Genomic DNA, 14,928 nt, shown 5'->3' with positions numbered 1-14,928 from the left:
GCATCATCCATATCATGCATCCAGGGCAGATCACATCCATGTATATGTACTACGTAACGCATCATCCATATCATGCATACAGGGCAGATCACATCCATGTATATGTACTAAGTAACGCATCATCCATATCATGCATCCAGGACAGATCACATCCATGTATATGTACTAAGTAATGCATCATCCATATCATGCATCCAGGACAGATCACATGTACAGTACAGACCAAAAGTTTGGACACACCTTCTCATTTAAAGATTTTTCTGTATTGTCATGACTATTAAAATTGTACATTCACACTGAAGGCATCAAAACTATGAATTAACACATGTGGAATTATATACTTAACAAAAAAGTGTGAAACAACTGAAATTATGTCTTATATTCTAGGTTCTTCAAAGTAGCCACCTTTTGCTTTGATGACTGCTTTGCACACTCTTGGCATTCTCTTGATGAGCTTCAAGAGGTAGTCACCGGGAATAGTTTTCACTTCACAGGTGTGCCCTGTCAGGTTTAATAAGTGGGATTTCTTGCCTTATACCGTAAATGGGGTTGGGACCATCAGTTGTGTTGAGCAGAAGTCTGGTGGATACACAGCTGATAGTCCTACTGAATAGACTGTTAGAATTTGTATTATGGCAAGAAAAAAACAGCTAAGTAAAGAAAAATGAGTGGCCATCATTACTTTAAGAAATGAAGGTCAGTCAGTCCGAAAAATTGGGAAAACTTTGAAAGTGTCCCCAAGTGCAGTTGCAAAAACCATCAAGCACTACTACAAAGAAACTGGCTCACATGAGGACTGCCCCAGGAAAGGAAGACCAAGAGTCACCTCTGCTGCTGAGGATAAGTTTATCCGAGTCACCAGCCTCAGAAATCGCAGGTTAACAGCAGCTCAGATTAGAGACCAGGTCAATGCCACACAGAGTTCTATAGCAGCAGACACATCTCTACAACAACTGTTAAGAGGAGACTTTGTGCAGCAGGACAGGCAACAAGCAGAAGAAAGTAGAAGAAAGAAATAGAAAAAAGTGACTTTAATAAATGGCAAATGACTGTACATAGCACACTGACCAATTTCAGTCAATATGCATTATTCTTGTCCACTTTAACACCAGAAATAGAACATGCAATTGTAGGCAGCTCCTGCAACCCTACGCGTTGCGGATGCATGTACAGCGCTGCACATGGACCATGTAATGTTGGAAATTTGGTGCCAGATAATTTCAATGCTCAGACACATGGTTCTGTGTTGTACAGAGCCATAAAAGATCCAAGAGTTCCTACTATATCTCCTTATGACTTCAAATTCATACAGCTTATCTGTCACTAGGTTTTTGCTACTCTCTCTGAAAGCATCATGATGCACAGCGCTGATTGTTAGCTTTCTGGCTATGTTATGCATGTGCAGAAAGCTGCCAATCAGTGGTGGAAGTGGGTTATGCAGAGCTCATGAATATGAAGGACTAAACAACAGCAGGTTTACTAGTCCTCCAGTGATAATCTCCGGCTGATAAAACACCTCCAGCACTGACTAGCAGCTTTCTGTCACTACATAATGTATACAGAAAGGTGCTAATCAGTGGTGTGAGCGAGGTTACACAGCTAAACTACTGAGCTCTGCTAGATATGAAGCAGAGAAAACTAGGATTCTATCATAACCGCTGCTCCCAGTTAACTAAGTGATAAATCACTGGAATCAGGGTCTCTGTCCCTACCTCATGCTGCTGTTGGATTACATAGTAAACACTTGATGACAAATTCCCTTTAAAGATTGATTCCAATCTATATAAAAAAGTGCAAAGATCCACTGCGCTCACCAAAGTATAGCATGCTTAGGACTTTTTTTTTTTTACCTTTAAATGTTTATGTTCTCACTAGATGGTGGCCAGATTCTAACGCATCGGGTATTCTAGAATATGTATGTATGTACGTATGTACGTACGTCGCGCTTAGCACAGCCCGCGCAGCATACAACACAGCCTGCGCAGCATACAACACAGCCCGCGCAGCATACAACACAGCCCGCGCAGCATACAACACAGCCCGCGCAGCATACAACACAGCCCGCGCAGCATACAGCAGTGTGGGCACCATATCCCTGTTAAAAAAAATTAAAATAAAAAATAGTTATATACTCACCCTCCGGCGTCCAGCGAAGCTGTACCGATGCGCGTGATGCTGCCGCCAGCTTCCGTTCCCAGTGATGCATTGCGAAATTACCCAGATGACTTAGCGGTCATGGGTCTCATGACCGCTAAGTCATCTGGGTAATTTCGCAATGCATCACTGGGAACGGAAGCTGGCGGCAGCATCACGCGCATCGGTGGACAGCGGAAGGTGAGAATAGCACAATTTTTTATTTTTTTATTATTTTTAACATTATATATCTTTTTACTATTGATGCTGCATAGGCAGCATCAATAGTAAAAAGTTGGTCCGGGATGGGGCGACACACTGGCACTGACCGGAGGAGAGTAGGGAGGGGCCATTTCACAGCAGGACTAAGCCTGTCGCTGATTGGTCAATCAGCGACGTGGGATTTCCGTTACAGACAGACAGACGGAAGTACCCCTTAGACGATTAAATACATAGATTGTCTCCTGATACCTGTAATAGTGTGCCTAAAGCTAGGCTATATTCTAAAGGTACCATCACACTCAGCGACTTTGCAAAGAGAATGACAACAATCCGTGACGTTGCAGCGTCCTGGATAGCGATATCGTTGTGTTTGACACGCAGCAGCGATCTGGATCCCGCTGTGCCATCGCTGGTCGGAGCTAGAAGTCCAGAATTTTATTTTGTCGCCAGGTCGGCGTGTATCGTCATGTTTGACATCAAAAGCAACGACGCTAACAATGGATGTAATGGAGCTAACAACCAGCAAGAACGAGAAGTGAGTCGCCGTTATGTCACTGGATCGCTCCTGCATCGTTCTGGAGCTGCTGTATTTGACGTCTCTACAGCGACCTAAACAGCGTCGCTTCAGCGATCTAGTTTAGGTCGGCTCGTTGTCTATATCACCACAGCGTCTCTGAGCGTGACGGTACCTTAAGACACACAAATACATTCCTCTCATACTGTTAAGTACCTTCATGGTCAAAAAAAGCAGATAAGGGACATACCCTCATGTCTATACCCTTGTGGCATACAATGAGAAAGCCTGGCACAGTTAGTAGAGGTGGCCAAATGCTGACAAGTACAGGTCGCCTCGCATGTATTTTGCTACAGGAAGCCAAGACACTTGTGATGCATTGTGTTTTCTTAATCCATAAATAGAGGGCACGGCTTCCTTTGGCTGGAAAACACAATGAAGCCAGAAGTATCTCTTGCTTTGAACACCGTCCAAATCACAACGTAACAAGCGGTCTCTGTATACAGTATCCAATGGCCAAACAGGAATGGTCATCACAGGCCTGGGATATACAGGAGCAGCCTTATATCACATATACCTTCCCAAAATTAGGACCACACATTTCCCAGGTAGCAGCTCGATTCTTTCCGAAAACTGAAAACTGCTTTTTTTTTTTTCACTGGCGCCATTCACATTCTTGCAGTAAGCATGTAATGCATACAGTATGTGGGGTTCAGTTCACCAGTGTAATTAAAGTTGACCAGTCAGAAAACCTAGGACCCATCTCAGGTTAGTTGGGGTACTATAGGACCTGGCCGCAGCCACTACACATTGAATGGAGCTGTGCAGAGCTTGTACACCGCCAGTGTATACATATGCCGGATGTAGGACTCGCACCCATCTGACATGGTGGTTCCCCAACAGCTATTCATTCCAACACCCATATGTTCTAAAGGATTTTTCACCTGCAACATCTGCAGTTTACGATTTGTTACATATTTTTCTCATTTATATAGCGCCATTAATTCCACAGCACTGTACGGACATTATCATCACTGTCCCTATTGGGGCTCATAATGTAACTTCCCTATCAGTATGATATTAAAGTGCTGAGCTGAAACCCAGGGAGAACATACAGACTCCTTGCAGATGTTGTCCTTGGTGGGATTAGAACCCAGGACCCCAGTGCTGCAAGGCTGCAGTGCTAACCACTGAGCCACCCCTATTAATCTAACACACACTAAACTAGATGGTCAGCTGGTCCCAACACAACAATATACATTGTATACAACACTTGGGGCAATTGTACACAGACGAGTTACCTGAACCCGATCTCATCTGAATGGGGGTGTTCCAACCCACCGCATACAGCAGATTCTGAGAGCAAGAAGAGTGGGGCAAGTTGGACTTCAGGATGCCCAACACTCTGGCCAGAGGTATGCCACCACGTGTGCTTACTACACTCTCCCCATTGACACTGCATGCGATTTTGCAGTCGGCTGTCACATAGATTTTACCCCAAGCCTGCGGTGACTAGCCGCCGGAGACAGAGCCACATGGGTGACTAGTCGTACTGGCGGGTCCCTGGTGGCTTCTCCCCACCTGTTGACAGTGACTGGCAAGCCTCTGCCTATACGCGCATGCAGGAAGCCTCGGCGGCTATTGAAAGCATGCGTTTCTCTTAAATGCCGCAGCGTTTCAGAAACAAACATATATGGCTGTGATCACACACACAGTGGCTAATACAGGTCCTTCTCAAAAAATTAGCATATAGTGTTAAATTTCATTATTTACCATAATGTAATGATTACAATTAAACTTTCATATATTATAGATTCATTATCCACCAACTGAAATTTGTCAGGTCTTTTATTGTTTTAATACTGATGATTTTGGCCTACAACTCCTGATAACCCAAAAAACCTGTCTCAATAAATTAGCATATCAAGAAAAGGTTCTCTAAACGACCTATTACCCTAATCTTCTGAATCAACTAATTAACTCTAAACACATGCAAAAGATACCTGAGGCTTTTAAAAACTCCCTGCCTGGTTCATTACTCAAAACCCCCATCATGGGTAAGACTAGCGACCTGACAGATGTCAAGAAGGCCATCATTGACACCCTCAAGCAAGAGGGTTAAGGTACCGTCACATTAAGCGACGCTGCAGCGATAGCGACAACGATGCCGATCGCTGCAGCGTCGCTGTTTGATCGCTGGAGAGCTGTCACACAGACCGCTCTCCAGCGACCAACGATGCCGAGGTCCCCGGGTAACCAGGGTAAACATCGGGTTGCTAAGCGCAGGGCCGCGCTTAGTAACCCGATGTTTACCCTGGTTACCAGCGTAACAGTAAAAAAAACAAACAGTACATGCTCACCTGCGCGTCCCCCAGCGTCTGCTTCCTGACACTGACTGAGCTCCGGCCCTAACAGCACAGCGGTGACGTCACCGCTATGCTTTCACTTTCACTTTAGGGCCGGATCTCAGTCAGAGCAGGAAGCAGACGCTGGGGGACGCATGTAAGTATGTACTGTTTGTTTTTTTTACTTTTACGCTGGTAACCAGGGTAAACATCGGGTTACTAAGCGCGGCCCTGCGCTTAGTAACCCGATGTTTACCCTGGTTACCAGTGTAAAACATCGCTGGTATCGTTGCTTTTGGTGTCAAACACAACGATACACGGCGATCGGACGACCAAATAAAGTTCTGGACTTTATTCAGCGACCAGCGACATCACAGCAGGATCCTGATCGCTGCTGCGTGTCAAACTAAACGATATCGCTAGCGAGGACGCTGCAACGTCACGGATCGCTAGCGATATCGTTTAGTGTGACGGTACCTTAAGACCCAGAAAGAAATTTCTCAACAAATAGGCTGTTCCCAGAGTGCTGTATCAAGGCACCTCAATGGTAAGTCTGTTGGAAGGAAACAATGTGGCAGAAAACGCTGTACAACGAGAAGAGGTGACCGGACCCTGAGGAAGATTGTGGAGAAGGACCGATTCCAGACCTGGTGTGGAAACATCCAGAGCCACCGTGCACAGGCGTGTGCAGGAAATGGGCTACAGGTGCCGCATTCCCCAGGTAAAGCCACTTTTGAACCATAAACAGCGGCAGAAGCGCCTGACCTGGGCTACAGAGAAGCAGCACTGGACTGTTGCTAAGTGGTCCCAAGTACTTTTTTCTGATGAAAGCAAATTTTGCATGTCATTCGGAAATCAAGGTGCCAGAGTCTGGAGGAAGACTGGGGAGAAGGAAATGCCAAAATGCCTGAAGTCCAGTGTCAAGTACCCACAGTCAGTGATGGTGTGGGGTGCCATGTCAGCTGCTGGTGTTGGTCCACTGTGTTTCATCAAGGGCAGGGTCAATGCAGCTAGCTATCAGGAGATTTTGGAGCACTTCATGCTTCCATCGGCTGAAATGCTTTATGGAGATGAAGATTTCATTTTTCAGCACGACCTGGCACCTGCTCACAGTGCCAAAACCACTGGTAAATGGTTTACTGACCATGGTATTACTGTGCTCAATTGGCCTGCCAACTCTCCTGACCTGAACCCCATAGAGAATCTGTGGGATATTGTGAAGAGAAAGTTGAGAGACGCAAGACCCAACACTCTGGATGAGCTTAAGGCCGCTATTGAAGCATCCTGGGCCTCCATAACATCTCAGCAGTGTCACAGGCTGATTGCCTCCATGCCACGCCGCATTGAAGCAGTCATTTCTGCCAAAGGATTCCCGACCAAGTATTGAGTGCATAACTGAACATTATTATTTGATGGTTTTTTTGTTTGTTATTAAAAAACACTTTTATTTGATTGGTCGGGTGAAATATGCTAATTTATTGAGACAGGTTTTTTGGGTTATCAGGAGTTGTATGCCAAAATCATCAGTATTAAAACAATAAAAGACCTGACAAATTTCAGTTGGTGGATAATGAATCTATAATATATGAAAGTTTAATTGTAATCATTACATTATGGTAAATAATGAAATTTAACACTATATGCTAATTTTTTGAGAAGGACCTGTACATGCTGCTTACAATTTAGGCAGCATGTACTGGCCGACAGGTTCCCTTTAAGTGAGTGATGCTTTTTGTTACAGTGTATAAGGTTTCCTATGACATTTTTGGTGTCATGATACAGAGACTGGGAACCAGTTTGTCATTCTTTGTAGCTGAACCTTCATATTTACACAATCATTTCTGGAACAATTTTCCCACCCTAATTATGTGTTTCATAACAGAATTTACATTATGTGTCAGATCAGTCAGAAAACCAGTCTGCAGAGTATCTCAGACAGTGACTAACAAAGGATCCAAACCATACATATGACTCTATAATTAGTAATGTGTCCATGAAACCAACAGTCACTTCATCCCATACCTGGACGCCATGTGTGCCTGCCATGGCTGCTCTTCATCACGTGAGATACACACATCTGTATACATTGTGTCATGTCAGCCGCAGGATTCACAGCACGCCAGCGGTTCTAAGGATGGGGCTCATTGGTGTACAGTATGTAGTGCGTTAGCATTACGCAGCAACCCCAAACTATGAGGGCACCAATAAAGGGGCGCTCTCACTTTATAAATGGTTAAACCTGCAAAGTGTTTGTAAAAACAATGTACCTCTTCTTAAAAATCCCCCCATTCTCAAGACCAGAAGGATTTTTAATGTCATAGCTTATCAATCCCCCACAGTCTTTGAGAGTGACAGTGTAAGGGATTGGATATACCGAATTGGCCTGCTCACCTTTGAAGACATCAGTGCTATGTACAATGTCATGCGTTATTGTGAGGGTGATGTGTAATGTGAATTGTACTGTGATGCATTGCAGTGTTCTGCCCAGCAACAGACAGTGAATAGGGTAAGATAGAGATAAGTGTTGGGAGTAGCCCATAGTTGGAGGGGCTAATGCAAGGACCGCCACAGCTTCCTGTTAGAAAGGGAGTTCAGGCCCAGCGAGTGACAGACACCGACCTAAGGTCCAGCGTGTGCAGTGCCGCGGTTCGTGGGTGTCCCCAAGTCGAGAGAGAAGATCAAAGCAGAGGATAGCGAGATTCCTAAAAGGGGTTATCCGATCAAAACTGATAAGTCTGCAGTCACTCTAACTGCAGACTTCTTAGTTCCCCCAGGGCACGCACTGTGTGCTGCCGGTATTCGCCAGCTCCAGACCCGGGACCGGAGGGTGTGCATGAGTTATACACACACCCAGCCAGTGGGCGGCGCACCGCTCACCATTCACTTGTATTGGAGAGAGGCCACGTCTCGGCTAGTAATGCCGCCGGCCAGTGGGCATGTCCGACTAGAGGGTACGGCCTTGATCCATACAAGTGTATGGAGAGCGAGGCGGCACCTACGGGTGGGGGTATGTATAACTCATACACACCCTCATGTCCCGGATCTGACAGCGGCGTTTCATTGCAGCACATTATTGTGGGGGGATCCATACGTCAGCAGTCACACAAAGGCAAAAGAGGACTTTCGCGAACTGTGGTACTAGGCTCGGTTGTGCTGAAACAAGTGAGACTAGCGGAGACTGGAACCAGAGAAGTGAAGAGAATATGTACAGAGATGCCCTGTGATATTGAAACGTGCGAGAAGAAGTGACATCGATTACATGTGGCCAGCATGGGCGTAACACCCCACAGCACAAACGCACACACCAAGCCAGGACCAGTATTTTCATGTAACATGCTGGGGTGCAAGAGAGGAGTACCCCACCCACAGCTAGCGCCCCACGCTACGTTACACAAGCACTGCTCTGAGCCATAGCTCTGTATCCAGCTAGCTTTAGTGCTGTTATCAGACTTATCAATCTTCAGGAGCAAGAAGAAGGAACGCAAGCGAGTGGTGCGCTTCTTCCAAAAGAATATTAGAACAATCCTTTAAGGTCATGGTTGCGCTAAATCCAAAGGAGCTCAGAGCACTTTATTATGGATAATGTACGATTGTGGTCTTGTGGATTTTTTTGCGAAAGATTTACTAAAATCTTCCAAAAATATTTCATGCGAGTTTTTCAATCTGAAGATGTTATCCAGTCTGCAGGAACCCAGGTGAATAAAGACTTGGACAGTTTCAGAATAACTGATGACAAATTACATTTGTATTACGATGGACGCAAGTTTCAGGCCAACCCAATAACCTCAACTCACAACTTCACTGATCCCTATGGAGCTGTCAGATCATCTCACTAGACCATCAATAGCTGGCACTTGTCATAGGTTGGACTTAAAGGGAATCTGTCACTACCCCCCGGATGAGTTTGATCTATTACTATGGGCATACAGGTAATAGGATGGTTAAACCAGTCTTACCTGTATGCCTCATAGCTGCGGGATTACAGCACTGAACAGGTCACTGTGGCGCTAATGGGAGGGGGGTGCCATTCTAATGAAGACCGGAGGCAGTGATTGCTTCCAGGCACCACACAAAATCATTAACATAAAACAAATTTCTCAAGATGTACACCGCAGCTATGAGGCATACAGGTAAGACTGGTTTAATCATCCTATTACCAGTATGCCTATAGTAAGAGATCAAAATTTTCCAGGGAGGGTCAGATTCCTTTTAAACTGGCCTGTCCGTTTCTACCTTCAGGCTTTATTTTATTTTTGAAGCCAAAGTCAGAAATGGATAATTCCCAATCCTTCCCCACCTCCACTGCCTCGAAAAAGGGCCAACAAACATTATCCGAACAGTGAATACATATTAGATGGTCTGTCAACCTTGAGACCCTGGTACACATGATGTGACGGTGCCGGTTTGGTGGACTGGCTACTCATCAGACCATCCATCATCCAACAGTGGGAATTACGATGCCGATTGTTTTGTTTTTAGGGGAGTTATGCCGCTACGATAGGCGACTTGCAACATCTTTCTGGGTGGTTCGCAGAGCTATCTGATGAGTACGGCCTGGTTCAGACAGCCATTGTGACTGGCTCCTACTATTACATGTACTAGTCTGGTCTGTAAAATCACCCAGGAATATAGACTATTAGGCTGCCGTCACACTAGCAGTATTTGGTCAGTATTTTACATCAGTATTTGTAAGCCAAAACCAGGAGTGGAACAATTAGAGGAAAAGTATAATAGAAACATATGCTCCACTTCTGCATTTATCACCCACTCCTGGTTTTGGCATACAAATACTGATGTAAAATACTGACCAAATACTGCTAGTGTGACGGCAGCCTTACTGGTCAAAGAGTTATCAAGTGCGCCCATCTCCAAGCAGATTGACTAAAAATATGGCTAACATTGGTCTTAATCTAATGAGTACGGCGACCTTTCACTCTGTGCTAAAGTCGAGGCTTCCACGTTCACCGAATCTGTATAGGGTTTTATAAAACACAAACAAACGGAGCCCTCTCCCCTTGCACTTATGTGTACAAAAAATACCAACTGTGCTTTGCTCACCCTCCACGGGTCCAGCACAGAGTGTCTGCCACTGCTCCTGGTGTCTCTTATTGTCTGCGATGCTGACATCACATCTAGAGTCATAGCGAATCGGAGAGCTCAGTGGCTCACGGACGAAGTAACATCAGCGCTGCAGACAATCACAGACACTGGGAGTAGCAGAAGCTCATTGCTGGACCTGGGGAGGGTGAGTAAAGGCGAGTTTGATTTTTCTGAAACCAGAAAACCCTTTCAGTAGGATTTCTTTCTCAAAAAATCTTAGCTCTAAATAGGGCAGTTAAAGGGGTTATCCACTACTAAGACAACCCCTTCTTGATCTATATGTTTGGCCCTGATAAAAATAAAGCCTATACTCACCTCTCGTGCCATTCATGCGACTGTGGGGACTCGGACATATTATCAGAGCACTCTGAAGACACCCTGTTAGCACATGAGCATGCTCAGATAACACCTTATCCCAGCACGTTAGCTCATCACTATTAATGATTTATCGCATGGTATGATAAAACCATTGATTTATATTGGATATATCAGAAGGCTTTTACTAATCTAATTCTACCACCAAGCTACAATCATCATCTGACCAAGTGCGGCCACTGAAAATACAAGAGGGGAAGTCTCAGCTGACAATAAGCAAAACCCTTAGGTTATGTTCACACTGCGTCTTTCTGGTGGTCAAAACTCTCTATATTTCAAGTAGAAGTCACGTCAGGAACTGCTCCATTTCTATGGCATTTTGGAATACTATGGGTATGTGTCCACGGGCTGGTTTACATCCGGATAAGCTGCGGAATGAACGCTGCATACAACCGCAGTGTTCAACCCGCAGTGTCCAGATGTTCAGCTCCGTCGCCGCAAGGTAAAACACAGGACCCTATGTATGGGGTGCGGTGATTCCGGATGTGTGCAATGAACACATCCGGAATCACCGCACGTACAGAAGGGGGCAGCGCTTTGGGCGGAGCGGGCTTTCCGCTCCGTCCAAAGCGCCGTAAATCCGGACAGTGGACACATACCCTAAGGCTAAGTTCACACGGGGGGGGTTTGCTGTGTTTTTTTCTGCAGCAAAACCTGATCTCTTGGCAGGAAAGAAGCTGCTGCAAAAACAGGTTTTGCGTTTTTTTTTTTTCCCCCTGCGTTTTTGCCATGCTACATTTGTCTCTTGTGCATGCTGATAAAACTTGGTTCAAAAAAAAAAAAAAAAAAAAACTCAGTCTATTTAATTAGGATTTAGCACAAAAAAAAATGCTGCAAAACCTGACACCTGCGGTTTTTTTGGTGCGGATTTTCAGCGTTTTTTCAATGGGTGAAAAACCTAGAAAAAAGGCTGAAAGAAGTGACGTGCTCTATTGTGCAAAAAAACATGCAAAGCACAAAATGCTGAGGACTAAAAAAACCAATGTGTGTGCATGAGATTTGTAATACTGTAAAACATAAAAATGCAGAAAAAAAGCCTAGTGTGAACATAGCCTGAAGCTAATTTTTCCCTACATTTTATGATTGTATCCTGAGCACTTCCAGCGTTTTTTGTGCGGATTTCACCTGCGTATTCCTATTGTGAAGCAGGTGTAAACCGCAGCGGAATCCGCACAAAGACTTGACATGCTGCGGAATAAACAACGCTACGTTTCCGCACAGTTTTTTCCGCATGTGCACAGCGGATTTTTGTTTTCCATAGGTTTACATGGTTCTGTACACCGCATGGAAAACTGCTGCGAATCCGCAGGGCCAAATCCGCTACGGATCCGCAGGCAAATCTGCAACGCGTGCACATACTCTTAGGGTATGTGCACACATTGCGGATTTCCTGCGGATCTGCAGCATTTTTTGAGGTGCAGAAAGGTGGCAGATCCGCAAGTGATTTACAGTACAATGTAAATCAATGGTAAAAAAAAAATATGATGTGCTAATGGTGCGGAAAATTCTGTGCGTAAACGCTGCGGATTACAAGAAGGAGCATGCCACTTTTTTGCGGATCTGCAGCGTTTTTGTATCCATTCCATTATAGAAATCCGCAGGGGTAAAAACGCAGAAAATCCGCAGCAAGTCAACACAAAAAACGCGACAAATCCGCACCTACGTTTTCTGCCAAGAGATGCAGAATCCGCACCAAAAATTCCTAAGCCTAATCCGCAATGTGTGCACATAGCAGTTTTTAGAAATCTATAAAGTAATGAAAGATACACTGGGCAAAAAAAGCTTAAAAAATTGCTCAAAAAGACATTAACTTGTATTGCATTGTATTCAGCATCCTCCTAGAAGAAAATGCCAAAAGAAAGTACGTCATTTTTTTTTATTTTAAATACTGACCATATGAACAGCAAGTTGTTTTTCCATACAAATGAATGGGTCATGTATTTCTAGCATTTAAGTCAGCGCTTTATGGTGTTTTTTCTAAGCAGCAGTGCTCAAAAAATGCAGAAAAAAACCCGAAGTGTGAACATACCCTTGAACATGGAATCAGGCCGTGTTCAGTATCTGTAAAACCAGCAGTGGGTGATAATACAGGAGAGGTGATGTGTTTCTAGTATACTGATTTGGGCTTACAGATACTAAACGTGTGAACACGGCCTTAGAAAGTCTCTTCCGATTCATTTCTACTGGTTCAGTTTTCCAGTTCATATGTTCGGTCTTTTAAGAGATTTTTTTGCGGCTTCAGATTTTGAAAAATGCCCGGTTAGAAAAAAAAATCTTCTTGGAGGCAGATTCTTATGGGAATCCACCCCAAACTAGGTACTGTCCACTTAAGAGGCTGCAAAAAAAAACCTTCATTCTGTTTCAGAAAAAAAAAAAGGTTTTTCCTACAGTTTTTTGGACTTTTTTTCCTGTATTAAAAATGATGGAAAAGCTCCAAGAGACGTCCGGCGCCTTGTAAATTAGAGCATCTCCCAAGTGGCACACGCCAGGGGAACGGACCACGCTCTTCTTTTAGCCGCTGGCCATTTTTAGAAGCCTGAACATGTGAACAAGTGTCTACATGGAAGGTCCAGCGCTCTCCGACAGGTTTTTCAGGCGGTTTGTGCCTGGGCGAGCCGCTGTGTGCCCACACCCCAATACAGAGCTCCCTGATGCAGCTCTCACTAGTCCGCACGTAGCCCCCCATCGCTGTCAGTAGCCATTGTGCCCATTGACTATAGGGCCATCTATAAGAACATGTGGGCGACGTCTCAGCTCATATACACACATACTGCCCACAGCACTGCCTGCCACATACTGAGGACACACACAAGGATCAGGCCACAGGAACAAGTCAGATAAACCGTACACACAAGGCAGGACCCCACTGCAGTCACCCAGCTCTCCTAGAGCCCTGCAGGTAACCTAGGCAGTCAGCCAGTAGGAGGGCTCGTGGTCTTCACCAAACTTTCCCAGGAACAGACAAAACTTAGGAAAGACGCTGCTCACCAATGGAGCGCACAGCTAGGACTCACCCGGGGTCTCCGCCAGCAGCAGTGCAGGGGCTGTGAGCCAGAGCAGGGGCAGCAGTCCGGTCACCGGCAGCAGTCCGGTCACCGGCAGAGTCCAGCGCGGAGCAGCCATTGCACCAGGTACGCCACTTCACCTGCTAACAAGTTTCCCGCAGGCTGAGACTACGCGCACAGCGAGCGCCGGCCTCTCCATTCAGGGCAACTCCACATGGAGAAGACACACAACCGTCCGGGGCGCCCCCTGTGCGAGCACTACTCCCACACCGACTGCCATCCAGCCTGCAGCCTGCTCCCGGGGAGGGGAGTGCACTGCACTGTGGACGTAGTGCTGCCCCCTGCTGGCCGAGCTCCTCACTGCCACCCAGGGCTGACACTGTGTGGAGACACTGTGTGTATAATATTCTGTATATCAATACTGTGTGTACTCAGATTATATAATATTCTGTATATCAATACTGTGTGTACTCAGATTATATAATATTCTGTATAGCAATACTGTGTGGAGACACTGTGTGTATAATATTCTGTATAGCAATACTGTGTGTACTCAGATTATATAATATTCAGTATATCAATACTGTGTGTACTCAGATTATATAATATTCTGTATAGCAATACTGTGTGGAGACACTGTGTGTATAATATTCTGTATAGCAATACTGTGTGTACTCAGATTATATAATATTCAGTATATCAATACTGTGTGTACTCAGATTATATAATATTCTGTATATCAATACTGTGTGTACTCAGATTATATAATCTATATATCAATACTGTGTGTACTCAGATTATATAATATTCTGTATAGCAATACTGTGTGTACTCAGATTATATAATATTCTGTATATCAATACTGTGTGTACTCAGATTATATAATCTATATATCAATACTGTGTGTACTCAGATTATATAATCTATATATCAATACTGTGTGTACTCAGATTATATAATCTATATATCAATACTGTGTGTACTCAGATTATATAATATTCTGTATAGCAATACTGTGTGTACTCAGATTATATAATATTCTGTATATCAATACTGTGTGTACTCAGATTATATAATATTCTGTATATCAATACTGTGTGTACTCAGATTATATAATCTATATATCAATACTGTGTGTACTCAGATTATATAATATTCTGTATATCAATACTGTGTGTACTCAGATTATATAATATTCTGTATATCAATACTGTGTGTACTCAGATTATATAAT

At 44.4% G+C, this 14,928-nt stretch overlaps 1 protein-coding gene across 2 annotated transcripts in view; it reads right to left on the bottom strand.

Annotated features, from left to right (window-relative positions):
• Nucleotides 1-14,072, bottom strand: part of DCBLD1 (discoidin, CUB and LCCL domain containing 1) — a 66,742-nt gene extending 52,670 nt beyond the window's left edge. The window contains exon 1 of one of the 2 annotated variants that reach the window (XM_077289524.1): nt 13,704-14,072. In XM_077289524.1, coding sequence (XP_077145639.1) covers nt 13,704-13,812 — 109 coding nt within the window. In that variant the 5' untranslated portion in view covers nt 13,813-14,072. The remainder of the gene's footprint in view (nt 1-13,703) is intronic. The other variant, XM_077289525.1, reaches the window with a different exon arrangement.
• Between the last annotated feature and the right edge of the window lie 856 nt (nt 14,073-14,928).

Source organism: Ranitomeya variabilis, chromosome 2 (genome assembly GCF_051348905.1).
Source record: "Ranitomeya variabilis isolate aRanVar5 chromosome 2, aRanVar5.hap1, whole genome shotgun sequence".
In the NCBI taxonomy this organism is placed as follows: domain Eukaryota; kingdom Metazoa; phylum Chordata; class Amphibia; order Anura; family Dendrobatidae; genus Ranitomeya; species Ranitomeya variabilis.
This window is presented reverse-complemented; position numbering and strand designations above follow the sequence as displayed.